This window comes from Cavia porcellus, unplaced genomic scaffold (genome assembly GCF_034190915.1).
Source record: "Cavia porcellus strain 051 isolate PalLab524CR breed Dunkin Hartley unplaced genomic scaffold, mCavPor4.1 scaffold_1, whole genome shotgun sequence".
NCBI lineage: Eukaryota > Metazoa > Chordata > Mammalia > Rodentia > Caviidae > Cavia > Cavia porcellus.
The window spans coordinates 214,174,531-214,189,349 of NW_026947484.1; the positions used below are offsets into that span (position 1 = coordinate 214,174,531).

A 14,819-nucleotide genomic window follows, 5' to 3' on the forward strand; every position below is an offset into this window, starting at 1 on the left:
TAAAATAGCCTTCTCTTGTTCACTATTTCCATTTTTCTTCCCCTCCAAATGACATTCACTGGGGCTGAGCTGGCATACCTGAGCTTTCTCTTGTTCTCTGTATTTCCTGACATAAGGAGGAGGAGCACAGTGAAATGATACATGCAGAGAATAACTCTGAATAAGGCAGAGTGAATGAAACAACATCAGCTCATCTCCAGGAATATTTTGAAAAACTTGCGACAGTCTCAGGATCATGATTAAAATCCTGCATTTTAAAAAAGGAAGCACCTTTTGTGATCTCTTTCCCTTGTGTGAAAGGCCAAGATTGTGATTGGCTGTTTTTCATTCCTGAATTTTTTTTTTTTTTTTTTAGGTCTGTCAGGCAATTAGCTGGGTGGGGCTCTGTAGAGCACACAAGTGCTGCTGAACAATATTGGCTTCTGTGCTTCTTGTATCTCCTTCCTCCTGTGCGAGCAGCCTGATTGAGCTGCAGTGAATTTTATTTTCAAAAAATTATACCGTGGAGGTAGAAAAATGAAAATTGAAAAAAGAGTGTTTTTGTGTGTGTGTGATTCTGTAAACATCAAAGCTGTTTTGGCATTTTAGGGGCTTAAAATTCAAGTAAGTGGACTGCCTCCTCATCGCATAAATGTAAGGCACACCAAAAAAATTCAAAGCAAACATATCTTCCACTTTGCCTCTCAATGTCTAACGGCTGTTAACTGCCCCTGAGCAAATCAGCTTGACTGCTAAAGTAGCCACAAATTATGCTTGCTTTCTTAGTTAAAATACAGTTCAATTTTCATGAACTCTGTGTACATATTAGTAAAGCATAATCTAATATAATGGGGTTTGAACTGTAATAGCATAGCAGGAAAAAAAGAGATAGCTCTTATAATCATAAATAAAAGGAAATAATGAAGAACTGATAGCTGTTTCCAGTGGGATATAGGTAACTCCTTAGCAATTAGGATGGGCACAATGTCACCTAGGTACATATAACAACAGACACAAAATAGGTAGGTGGAAGCTAATATTTGTGAGCAAAACCAAATAAAGTAAATATTAAATAATTTATTTTATAGTGATAAATCTTAATAAAAAACAGGAATGCTTGAAAATTATTACAAGATAAATTTTCTTATTGTGTTGAGAGTCCACAAAACATAATCTCCTTTAACATGAAGTGTCTATAAAAATCTATCGAAAGGTTAAAAAAAAAAAACCCATGTGGTCAAAAGCAATGAATTCATATATTTCTACTTTTCCTTAATTACTTATCATGTGCGTGTGGGGGACCTCTTTTTTAATACCCCATGCTGTCTTTCTTTATATCAATTGTTACTCAGCCGGGAAAAAGGAATGAGCACAACAAACCCGTTTTCTATCTGAATAAGGATACTTCTGATGGCCTTTTCATTCCCATCAGTTAACAGAACTTCTTTGACATCTGCAGAAATAGCAACCTGAAAAAAAAAGGAGCACAGCAAACAATGAGCAAATACGCTTGTCTGTGTGGAAGGGAAGACAGGAGTGACAACCCTTCAGTATCATGCTTCCTCACCTATTTCTCTGTAACAATCTTCAATCTTTTTTCATTTTATGTCTGCATTATTTTAATCATTCAATCAAATCAGTCAATACTTTTATCATTCCATTTGCGGGAGCCTCTATCTTGCTATCATTCTGTTCGGTAATTGCATTGTGACAGCGGATGATGGTATTCTGAGAGGCTTTCATTTGTGGGCTTCTGTTTATCTAGTAGAGCCATCATACAAGGCTGTCACTCTGCCTTTCAGCCTGCTTCTGTCTGACTGCCTGATGCCCTTCATATAACTTTGCATTGCAGGCAGATGGCTTTGTGAGGGTAATTTTTTTGTGAGCTTTGACATGCTCGCACATTGGGCTGTAACCTCGACACATTGTATAAGAGCGACAGGTTTGTCAAATGCCAATCAGTGTAACAATATGCTTTTATTTGTAGAGACATAAAAACTTGTCTAATGCACTGTGCTGCTACATAATATCTCCTGAATACATGACTCAGAACCCAGAGAATAGGGAACGACGTTCCTGAATGGCCAATCTAATTCAAAAGAATCTAATTACTGAGCGCTCTGGATCATGTTTGTTGGTGTAATAATGCAGGCAAAACATTAGCAGCTATATCATGGTGCTCCAACTGTGATTTGCCAGGCTATTCCTGTATCTTAGCAAATGGGACTATAATCTGAAGAAAAAAGAAAGTAAGAAAGAAAAGAAAGGAGAAAGAAAAAGAGGGGAAAAAAAAGAAAGAAAAAAAGAAATGCTTTCGTTATGGCAAAGAAAGACTGAGAGGCCTGGAATGTCACAACAAGCGATATTGACTACACGGAGGTAAAATGTTTCTGCTCATCGAGGCAACCCTAAAATCAATATGATCCGAAAGTAAGTCAATCTAGAAGGTCTCTCAAGGCCCGGCAGCTTTGACTGCAGCCGATGCTGTTGACGGTTCTCTGACCCAGCAGTTGGAGGCCCTGGAACATTTTCCCTTTTGTTCTTCCCTCTGAATGGGATTGGAATTGAGAAAAGACCTACCATGAGCCCAGCCAAGCATGTCATGCCACCCCCTAGCTCACACACAGCAAGGTCCCTGAAAGAGAGAAAAGAAATGGTAGAACCCATACAAATTAGACGAAAATGGTCAGAGAGATATATATGTTACAAGAACAAATTGCCATCTGCAGTAAGAACGACGCTACCAGGAAGTTGTGGAGCCACGACTGGGCTACCTCATGTCGTTTTGCGTTTTAAAAATAATTATGAAATAGAAAAGTCACAAAGCAGGCAAATCAGTGGGGGTTCCCTCATTAGTGTTCACTGCAACATTACCACCGCTGAGCTGAAAAATCTGAGAAGGTTCCCTTTTTTTCCCCTTGTCAATGGCGCTGTCTTTTAGAACTAAACTAGCTAGAGTAGCGAAAGATAATTGTTAGGAAAGGATAACACTGTTAATCCACATTCATGCCTTCAAAAACAGACAAGTAAACGAAGAATATATGTGAGTGTGTATATACCTATATTATAGTCACACACAACACACACAAATAAATGCAATCTTGAATTAAAAAAAAATTCTAAAACAAACTGAAACATTTTGGAAAGTCAAACCATCTCCATAGAGCACAATTACACAAAGAGCCTTTAGCAATTAACACTTAAATAACAATTGACCCCAACACAACACCAGGAATAAACAATGCAGGGACATAATATGGTTAAACCAGCAAACCCAGGCTGAAGTAATGACTGGGCTTTGGCTTCACTGCTTGAAAGTAAAGCGGCTCGGAGTTAAAGCTGACAGTCTAGTGTGCCATTCTGCACTTACCTTCCCCTTTGTGCCTAAATATCAGCCCTCAACGTGTGACATTCTCGCCCTGGCCCACTGCTCGCTGATTGGAGCTCCAGTCAAGCTTAAGCACAGCGAGATGAGCAAATGCCAGTCTTTCAGGGCAGCTCTGCAGCCCAAATTCAAAACTGCCCTGTTCTTATTTTATATGCTTAGACTCTTGAGATTGTTTCTTCTTCCCAATTCAGGAAGTTTATTACCTCAAGAGGAGAAAAAAAAGCAAAATTAAAAGGGGTGGGATGGGTGGGGAAAGGGGAGCAGAGGAAGTCAGGAGAGGACATTCATATCTGGAAATACATTTAAAAAGTACTTAGCTGTTCAAAGCAATTATAGACTGGTTGCTAAATATGGACTCATAGAGCTTCAAAAACTGCATATTATTGACCCAATCTTGTAAGTACATATTGTGAAAACACACACCATGGTCACTAATGGCTTGTCTGCAATCATAATGGACTATTCAGGAAGTACATATTGGATAACTTTTATAAATGAGAATTAAAATGAAAAGCCTGTGTTTTGGGGGTCTACTAAACAAATTTAGAGTTTTAAAATAAAAGCAATATTTTTATTTTCCTTAATCTCATCCATGGATTGATCTTTAGTTCATACTAACAGTTGAAAGCACCTATTTCTGTAGCATGATTCTGTATAGCAATTTATATTTCACAAACATATTGACAAGTACATAAAACACCTTTAAAATCATGGCAGGATGGTATCTTTTTTTAGACCATTAAATAATAGCTATGAGGTATTTATTTATCAAATATTCTGTAATGATTTCCCTTGTGTAAGTTTAAAGAAGCCTTTATTTTGTGTCTTTTTTTCTTTTCTCACTTTTTGACCTCTGCAATCAGTAGAGGATTGATTGGAGCTTCACTTTTGTTTCCCCCAAATCAAAGTGAAATAAAATGCCTTGAGTGGAAATCAAAAGACTTTGACATATAGCAAAAAGCTTGCTGTGCAATATTAGTACCCAACAGCAATGCAGAATTTTTTCAGAAGCAACATGTGTTCACTGTGAACTTTTTTCTTTTCTTCTTCTTTCTTTCTAACAATTTAATTTGAAGAATGCAAACAAGGGCATTTTTAATACACTGATTCAATATCCATGATGGGATAAACAAATCTCTTTTAAGTGCAGCTCTGTACCTGAATATATTACTGTGCTTGAGGCAGTAGTAAGCCAAAACCTCTTCAGACGGCCAGATGCCTAGAAAACACAAGAGGATAGATGTTTGGATTATAGAAGTCATTCTGATACAAAATGGCTTTTAAAAATAAGGCTCAGACAAGCTATTTCAACTGCAATCAAACTTAACAGGGTTATTACTTGTCATATGTCATACCATAAGAATTTCTTTGTCGTCGTTATTGTTATTATATTGGTGAGATTTATAATCCTTTCCTCCCAGGATAATAGTAAAATACCATAAATAAAATTTCCCAATCACAACAAAATAGCAAAAACAATAACAACCAAAATTACAAATATCAAAACTTTTATTTTGATAGCATTTTAAGTAGCTCTTAACCTGTTCACATAAAATTACTAAGTATACATTGAAGGCCTGCACTATACACAAGCTGTCAGGTGGAAAAAAAAAAAAGGAAAAATCACTTTCAGGAGTAAATAAAAACATTGAGACCATTATATCTGTTCATATCACTTCATATTAATATTTTAAAAGACCCACAAGTATTTCCTTTCTTTAACTAAAAAATCAAACTGGAGTATAAAATTAGGAAATTAAAATGTCACCAACTTTTAACAACAATCCTGCACACTAATGGCATCGTTAGGCTCTTGCTAAAATTATTGCATATAAATTTATTTAGAAGACTCAGTTTTCATACATGGCTATGGATTGCATAAAACAAATATACGTTTGGAAATTATAGTTACTAGTGGTCATCACAGGACGGTAAGATTATACATGCTTTTAATTTTTTCTGTACACTTTTTTGTATTGTCCAAAATTTTTACACTGAGCATATATTACTCTGATAGAACAAGGAATAACCTAGTAAAAATTATGTCTGCTCTAACTAAGATTCAAAAGATCAGGCCACACGGGCCCTGTCCCACATAAGCTGAAGCCTCCACCCAGTCACAGAAAAGAACAGCCCATGTTCTTCTGTCTCAGCACTAAGCATTAAGCTCTAAGTACTAGGCACTAAGCACTAAGCACTCGGCCTTGGCACACAGTTGAAACACATGTGAAAAAGACTTAACCCCCTGCCCCCAGTGAATCTCCAACTTTCAAGAGTAAGAAATCCAAGCACTTGAGAGAAGATGTCAAGGATGCAGTATATAACCTAAGAGACTCAACTGATAAATAAAAGAGTAGCAAAGAGATGACTCCCCACAGCATTTGCTGCAGGAAAGTTTGGGAAGGACCATTCTCTACCTCAGTCTCCACGGCACTTCTGGTAGAAATGACAACTTGGGACAAGGAAAATTAGTGTTGGGAATCATATTTAGGAGGAAAGTGAGAGAGACAGTGGAGGGTTAGGAATCAGACTTGCTGAGCTCTAGCCCCTGTTCAGCCGTTCCCTAGCGGAGAGACCTTGGGGAGGTCACTTAACCTCCCTGGGTCTTAGGCTCCTCATCTGTGAAATATCAGAACTGCAGTATTAGCTTCACAGGACTGTGTGAGGTTAAATGTGTAAAGTACGTGTGATGTATTTAGTACAGTTCCTGACTGATGATAAGCTCCCCACCCCACCCCATAAAAGTTGTTGCTGTCATTCTTTTACAAAGGAGGTTAAGGAGTAGAATAAAGAATATGTTAACCCAAAGCAATTATCCCCCAAACCAGAAAAGACAGAGCACCATTTTTATACGCTCCTACCCTTGAGCTTTGGCATGACCCCAAAGTCTTAATACCCAGCTTTCCTCCTCATAAAAGAACTATACAAAGACTCAAGTACATAATAAAATTCTCTGAAGGACGAGCCTAAGACAGTGTTCTACACTAAGAGGATATAATCACCTCAAGAATGAATTTCTTTATGCCTTTAGTACATGGCTTCAAGGTTTAAAAAAAATAATGATAGGGGAAGGGTTTTTAACTAAAATTTAAGCCTTGATAAAAATGGGACTTCTAAAATGCATAGTCTTTTCAAATAGTTTTATAATTTTCTTTAAAAATTATGGGAACTGATTTTTAGCTAAATTAAATTCAAAAAGTACAAAGAACAAGGTGAAAAATGTTACCTAAAATTCCACCCCAGGAATATAATCACTGTTAACATTTTGAACATCATTCTGAAAAATCTTTCTCTGCATAAAAATATTTTACATGACTGGACTCTTCTTATGTAGGTATTCAATAACCTGCTTTTGCTCCCATCTATGCACAGTAGGCAGCTTCCCATAACAATAAAGATACACTATTACTTGTAATAATTGCCTACATACTCCATATGTGCCTCAGAATTTATTTAATCCGTGTTGCCCTCGTAGACATTGAAATTAGTTTTAAAGTTTTTGATATTATGAGATTAGAAATAGTGCCACAGTAAGGACACAATGTTTTCCAAAGATATAGTTATCTCCTTACATCAAATGCCTAGAAATAGGAAATCCAGCCAACAATCAAGTACATTTCACATTCTGAAACACGGGAAGAATGTCCCTAACCCCAAAATCTGAAATCCAAAATACTCCAAAATCTGAAACTTTAGGAGTGCCAGAAGGATGGGAAATTCTACACCTGCCTTTATGTGATACATTGCAGTAAAAGTGAAGGCACACTATAAGCACTGTATAAATTTAACTTCAGGCTATCTCAGAAGATGCATCTGAAACATAAATGTCTTTCATGTTTACACTGGGGTTCTATAACCAAGATATTTCATTATGTATATGTAAATACCCAAAGTTTTATTTTATTTTATTTTGGTACTAGGAATTGACCTCATGACCTCATGCTTGCCCTGCAGGTGCTATGCCACTGAGCTATATCCCCAGCCCATTCAAAATTTCTTTAAAAATCCAAAGTCTAAAATGCTTCTGGTCTCAAGTATTTAAAACATTAGATATTTATCCTGTACCTAACTGTCCACTGCGAGATTTGAACCCAATTAATAAGACTTGTACTAAGCCCAATGAAAATGTGTTTCTTAAAACACTTACCAAGACATGGTTTTGCGTCAACTTGTCTTATTTTTATTAATCTGTTAAATTTTTAAAAGTAATCTAACTACAAATCAAACTGACTATCACAAAAAGTCAGACAATAATAAATGTTGGTGAGGATGTAGAAAAATTGAAATTACCATGCTATACTGGAATGTAAAATGATATGGTCATATTAAAAACCTGTCAAGTGGTTCCTCGGAAAGTTAAAATTTAGATTACCATGTGTCCCAGAAATTCTAAGAAAAAATGAAAATATGTGCATACAAAAACTTGTATGGGAAATGTTTATAGTATCTGAATAGCCAAAAATGGAAACAACTAAAATATCCATCGATTGATGAATGGATAAATAAAATGTGGTGTGTCATACAATCAACTTATTATTTGACAATGAAAAGAAATAAATTACTGACACAGAGTATGACATGGACAGAACTTGAAAACATTATACTAAAGGAAAGAAACCAGTTACATAGGACCACATATTATGTGTTTCCACTGATTCAACCTCTCTAAAATAGGCATATCCATAAAGACAAGGTGGTGTAGTGGTTGCCCAGGGCTGGGATGGTTAGATATAAGTAGGAGGTGACTGCTAATAGAGACGAGATTTCTTCTGGAAAGGATGAAGTCTTTTAAAATGAGGGGATGAATGCACAACTCTATGAATGTACTCAAATCCACTGGGTAAACTGTATGGCTTGTGAGTTAAACATCTGTTATACCTGTTCTTTTAAACATATTTTTCCCATTGTTATTTGTGGGAATATAATGGTATTTTAAAATATTTTATTTTCAAAGAATATATGCTACACATAGACATAGTTTTAAAAGGCACTGGGTCATATGGTATTAGAATTCATTTAACCTGTGTCCTCTTAGTAGATATTTAAATCAGTTTCAATTTTTTTGCTTTTTTGTTTTTGTATCAGGGATCGAATTCATGACCTCTCACTTGCCAGGCAGGCGCTATGGCACTGAGCTAAATGCCTGGCTGGTTTCAATGCTTTTGATATTATAAGATTATAAGATAAACACTATTATCTAGTTTCTCTCTCACATCTTTTTCCTTCTCCAGAGACAACTGCTTTGAGCTCATTTAACCGATTCTTCTGGTAATTACTTCCGTATTTCTCTATAATTCATTTGTTTTGCTACTATTTGATTTTTCAGTTTTAGGCAAAATCTAGTGACCCTCCACCACAATGAAAGATACACTTGTTTTGCTTTTATCTGTACCCTTCTTTCCATGCTCTTTATTCACTCCACCATCTGCTTAATGTTGTATTATAACATTGTAATTACAGGTTTATTGTAGGTTTTTATTAGCTCACTCCTCCCTGTTGATTTTAGTATGCAGTAAAGCTGAGTTATGCAATAAATTATAACTAACCTTTTCCTCATGTACACATTTTTGTTTTTTCTGGAGTTTATAGTCATCATTTTTTTTCATTTGCTAAGATTTTTGCTCAACCACAAACTCAGTTGTCAGTGTCTTTTCTCAGCACACTCTTTCATATCAGGTATTCTACCAGCCCGAGGAGCAGTCTCTGCCGCACTATCTGGTCCGCCTTAGTTTGGACAGAATGGAGAGTACTAATATGAGCTCTCTTCCTAATGCACAGCCCAGAGCCTTGACTCCTTCTTCAAAAGACCTATTGATGCACTAGAAACCCAAAGAATCCAGCTGAGGGTCTGGATCCCACAACGATGTCCTGCATGAGTCCAGCTGAAGACCTAAAGCCCATGGCAGCAATCCTCAGGTGGGCCTTCCACCCCAGAACCATGCTGATTTAGTTCAGTTGGGTGTTACAAGTTGACCATTAGTTAATCCACCACAGGAACTCAGCATTCAGTCTGCATAAATTCACTTAATTTGCACAGCTTGCTTCTGGAAACTTTGGTTTAACTCTCTCCAAGGAATAAACCTCTTCCTCCTTTCCTAAATACTTGGAACCTCCTCCAATTTCTTTTGCCATAGAAGAGAAATAGTTGCCCATGAGCCTGGAAGGAGGATATAATTTCTCCTTTAACAACTTTCAATAAATTATCCTATTTTAGTCTTCTGAAAATCCTTCTCTTACAAGTATCTGGTGCTACCTATTTCTCCGCTTTTTCAAGATTTCAGAAATATCAGTTGAATTGACTCTCACTTTCACAACTGTTGGCTTTCTCATGTTTGATAATTTAATGACTTCTGATCCATCTTCCTTCCAGTTTCAAAAATTATACTGATGTAAGTTTTTTCATTTTATCACCTGTGGGTTTATGTCTTTAAAATATCGCTTTAAAAGGGTTAGCATGTTTTTTCCCCAAAGGAATTTATTTTTACTGAGTTATTAAGTCCCCGAGTTTACCTGAAACTCGAAAGTATATTCATGTTTGCATATAACATTGGGGGATACTTTTAGAATATGACAACTATTCTTATCTCTCCTAACACACACTTAAGCATGAATACCTCAGTATGTGGTCAGGTAGAACAGTGACTCGATGGGTGCCATGAGATTGAAAGAAATTGGAAAAGGAATGAAAATAAAATTTAAAGGATATACAAGCCAAGAACACTAATGGTAATGTCCCAAGACTTTTTTTGTTTTGTTAAGCATTTCATTGAGAAAATTCAGTGGGCTTTGATCAATCAATTATAGGCATTCCTATTACATTCTTGACATCAACCAATGAGACTAAGTTAAATTCCCAAGTGACATTTAAGTGCTAATTTAGAAAAACCTTCATGACACATTTTAATTAACAGTTTATTCTAGATAACTTTGTCTAAACACGTGGTTAAAAAATAGGGCCCTCTCTTAAATGTTGCTCAGAAATATGTTGTTTCCTATTCCTTAGTGGTTTCTGTATAAGACAAACAACTGTCTTTCATAAGACAAAATGGCCTTCTTCATCCACTGAGCCTCCATAAAAGCATTAGTTAGACAAGAGTGGCATTTGGGAAAAAAGAAGAATATTGTGTTATATTCCTGGGGGTATTAGCTTTTGTCACTTTTTTTTTTTGTCCAGCAAAGGGTTGGTTCCCTGCAAGTGTTTCTATCGAACTAAGCCTGTTGAACTTGGTAGACTTTAGGAAGCCTGTAGCTAGCCAAGACTAAAATATGAAATGTCGGCTGTTATTGTGCTAGGAAGGTTGGCAATGTGATCAGTTTAATGTATGCATCTACTTTGTTGTTTGTAGTGAAGCAGCTAGTTTAGAATTATTTTAAATGCCATTTTTTGTTGTTGTTAAATCTGGGGAACAACATCCATTATTGAACTGAAGGCTGAGCAAATCCTAAAATTAAATGATATGAGTATCTAGCTAGGCATGGGGCCCTCTAGATCACTTCTTGAGAGCTTTTTGCTTCCCTATCATTCAGGTTAGAGGGAAGTCCTAAGGCTTTGACAGACAGCATCCAACAAGGAGCCCTGCTGACTCCCTCCTCTCACTCTAATGGCTTGTACTCACTCCACGAACACAACACTCCAGCTTTCACAGCAGAAATATGGCTTTTCTGTGATCAGCTGATGTCCACTAAAGCAGCACCTTTCTGCACCTCCCTCAAACAAAATGATCCTGAGCAACATGGGAATCAGAAGGAAGGCCTCTTTGAAATCTGAGGCTCAAGTAAAGAGGCCAGCATACCCTCAGCTAAGCTGTTGAACCTTTCAGAAGAGTAATGCATTGGTGGATGTTACTAAAATGAAAAGCCGCTCATGCTGGGGTAGATAGTTAAGTTTCTTGGACTATTTTTAGTGTGTGCACCGTGTCCTTGTCCTTCAGTGTAACGCACATTTCTGCTTTTCACTGATGTCAACTTAAAGTGGCAATCAAGAAGAGAACTAGAGAATGCTCCACAGATACCGTTTCAGACCCTGCTGTTCAGTGGGGGATGAGGAGGTATTGTTTTTGAGCATCTAACTAATTGGAGAAGGAGACATTAAATAACCACACGAATAATGTACCCAGTTACAACCATAATAAATGATATATAGGAAAAATAGAGGCTGCTTGTCAAAGCATATCACAGGAGATCCAACCTACCTGGAGAGAGGATTAGATGGGCCGCAAGAGGACATTTCCCTGCATAAATGGCATGTGAGCTATGATCTAGTGGATGCAGAACCAAGTAGAGCAGGAAGAGGGGGACAGAGATGGAAAAAGTGGTCCATCAAAGGAGAACTCCACGAAATTGTTTTGAAGAAGGAAAGGGCTTCATGTTTTAGGAGTAGAAATAAGGTCAGGGGATTTGTAGAATGAATGAGAAAAGAAGAGAGTAGTACACATGAGTTTGGAGGAGTAATTAAGGGCCAGAACCTGTAGTATCTGTCTTTGGTAAATCCATTTGGCCACATCCAGAGCTATGCTAATTATAAACAGTGGACTAATTTAGTATTACACACCCTTAATCCCAGTATCACATGGCCTAGATCCAGCCAGCTTCAAAAAACCTCACCTATGCATGCATGAGGCTTCGTGGGGACATCTAAGAACAAACCATAACACAGGTTCAAAGACAACACTAAGAATCATAAATCATACTGCAAATACAAATATGTCTTAGACAGAAGAGTGGTAGATGTTAAAATTTAGAAGATAATCCTGAATACTCTAAAGAAAACAGACTGAAAAAAGGAAAGAGGAGGCAGAGTAGGAAGTGAATACATTTATCCAGGTGAGAGTGATGGTGGTTTGAGGAATGGTTAGTGGAGACGAAGAAAGTGGAACAATTTGTGATATATTTAGAAGGTACACTGACAAGACTCACTAGTTAATTAGATGAAGGGGGTGGTAAAGGAGAGGGAAGTGTCAATTGTGACTCAGGTCTGTGGCATGAATAAGTGGGCGGATGATGTTCAGCAGACATATACAAGATTTTCGTTCAATTTTATATGAACCGAGGAGCCTAAATTCATGGTGCAAAAACTCCAACAGGAGCCTGGAGTCTGACTCTGGCTCTGCTCCTAACAAACTGTGGGATGCTGGGAAGTAATTTTGCCTTTTTGAGCTTCAGTAGATTCACTGCAAAACAATAGGCTTGGGTTAGATTATGTCTTTGGATTATTTCAGGGGGCCGTCATGTTATACAAAACTACAATAGAAAATTAGATCGCATATTCTGGAGTTAAGAGTTGAGCTTGAACTCTGGCCCTATGGTTCTGTGATTTTAACTAGGAATTTAAATTTTTTAAGCCTCTTCGTTCATTTGTGTAACATACAAGTATTAGTAATCATGCCTGTTTTAGAAGCTGAGGACATGGCAGTGATAAAACATAACCTTTTCTTAAATATTTTAATATAGGCAACAGTAAATAAAGATAATCTCAGATACTGACTAATGTAGTGTAGAAAATCAAACACATTACTGAGACAGAAAATAATCAGGGGCGGGATATTTCTCCTTTAGCCTACACTGTTGGGCAATGCCTTTGTCCCCTCCTAGGGTACTATGTGGATATGAGATAGACATAGTAAGGTATTTGAAACAGTGCTTGACACATAACAAGTTAGTTAGGATATTGTCATTGGGGCTGTGGCTGCTGTTATCCCATTGAAATACTTCTAGTTATGAAACTATACACACCAGGGAATTATATATTTTCAATATTTTATACATATTTGTATACATATACATGTATATATATAAATACATACACACACAATACTTATTCCCCTGCTCTGAACAATAAATTACTAAGCACAGGCCTTCCTCTGCTTTTGCAGCTGGGTCAGAGCACACATCAGTACCCCTAAGTAGAAGGGAACGTCTGTACAGCTCAAGACAGCAAGCACATAGAAGCTTGCCCTGGAACACTGTGGCATTTAGTAAATGCTGACACTGCTCAGGCACTGGGAGATGGATGAGGAAGCCAAGGGAAAAGGAGATTAAGAAAATTCCATCTAAACAAGAAAATTCCATCTACTTTCCCACAGAATTAGAACTTGAGTCCAGCTAACTTGACTCTTGAGTCATTATTCTTAACCTCTGGGCAATGCTGCCCTCCACTAAATCATAAAATCAGGGGGCCATATAAATCATCCTACAATTTTGTTTCTTCTCTTATTCTTGGAGAATCTGATAAAGAATGAGCATCTGAAAGGAGGAGATAAGCACGGACACAAAAAACTACTCCGGTAGTTCACACAAGACATTCTTCCCAGCTTACAAGGTGGTACGTTGATGGATGCGGTCTGATTAAATGCACACTAATGTTTAAAACTTCATTTGACTTCAGATACCTCTTAATGTGCTGCTGATAAGCTATAGGAAAGATGGAAAAGGTCCCAGCCATGTCCTGACATCAAGGCAGGGACTGGAGAACAGTACTTGGAGAATATCCCTCAGCGGCCTCAGCCACGGGTCTGATGGCCAGTTTTAGAGCAGCCATTGGGAAGGCCATTGAGTGACAGATGGGAAGCAACCCTGACAAAAGGGATCAGCTGCAGCCTTGACCATGGCTGCAACAGCTCAGAGGGTAAAAAGTGGACTTAGAAGATGGCTCAGACAAAAGCTTTGTGACCTTAGTAAGCTATTTAACTCTCCTTGCCTCAGTTGCTTACCTGAAAGTGACAATAATGCCCGTTCCAGAATATAGACTGAATATTACTAGAAGAGTACCCAGTAAGTGCTCTCTTCCTGCTTGCTACTATGATTATGATTACTATCCTTCCTATTACAGATGGTAATGGTACCACTTACTGAATATTTACTACTTGGCAAATACTGGGATTTACACTTTTTATGGATTATTTCACTGAATTCTTGACACAGCCCCCTAAGTCATGTACTCTCATTATAAGCAGCTTATGGACACAGGGAAGTGTACCACAGAACTGAGCTGAGGTGCCATGGCCAGGATTTACACCCCCACATTCTTTCCTCTGGAGCCAGATCTACACTATGTTTCCCTAGCATGTGGCTAATATGGAGTCACGGGCTAGTTTCTAGTTCTCATGGCTCTGTCAATAACTAATTTGGGGATTTTGGACAGATCATATGTGGGCTCTATTTTCACGAATGAAATGGAGGGTCAAATTGATTTCTGAGGGCTCTCCCAACTCTAAATCCAATGGCTATAAATAATTATATTTGTATCTTCTCTCCCACCCTCTCCACCAAGAAGCTATAAAATCGTCAGTGGGCTCTAACTCATGACATTTTAAAGACATTAGATCAATTTAATTCTTTTATTTGTACCATAATCTCACATTTAAACCTTCAACAGGAAATATTTGATATGAGGTTCAAAATGGTCCTGAGTGGAATCTTCATGACATACTATTTCAGTCCTATTAGAAGTTCC

The 14,819-nt window shown here is 37.5% G+C and overlaps 1 protein-coding gene across 6 annotated transcripts in view; it reads right to left on the reverse strand.

Moving 5' to 3' along the window:
- Camkmt (calmodulin-lysine N-methyltransferase) overlaps positions 1-14,819 on the reverse strand; it is a 391,740-nt gene that overhangs the window by 64,423 nt on the left and 312,498 nt on the right. For 4 of the 6 annotated variants that reach the window (XM_063229142.1, XM_063229136.1, XM_063229153.1 and 1 more), the window contains 3 exons: positions 4,526-4,586; positions 2,560-2,614; positions 1,360-1,448 (listed from right to left, as the gene is read on the reverse strand). In XM_063229142.1, coding sequence (XP_063085212.1) covers positions 1,360-1,448; positions 2,560-2,614; positions 4,526-4,586 — 205 coding nt within the window. The remainder of the gene's footprint in view (positions 1-1,359; positions 1,449-2,559; positions 2,615-4,525; positions 4,587-14,819) is intronic. The other 2 variants (XM_023566367.2, XM_003473060.5) reach the window with 1 other exon arrangement.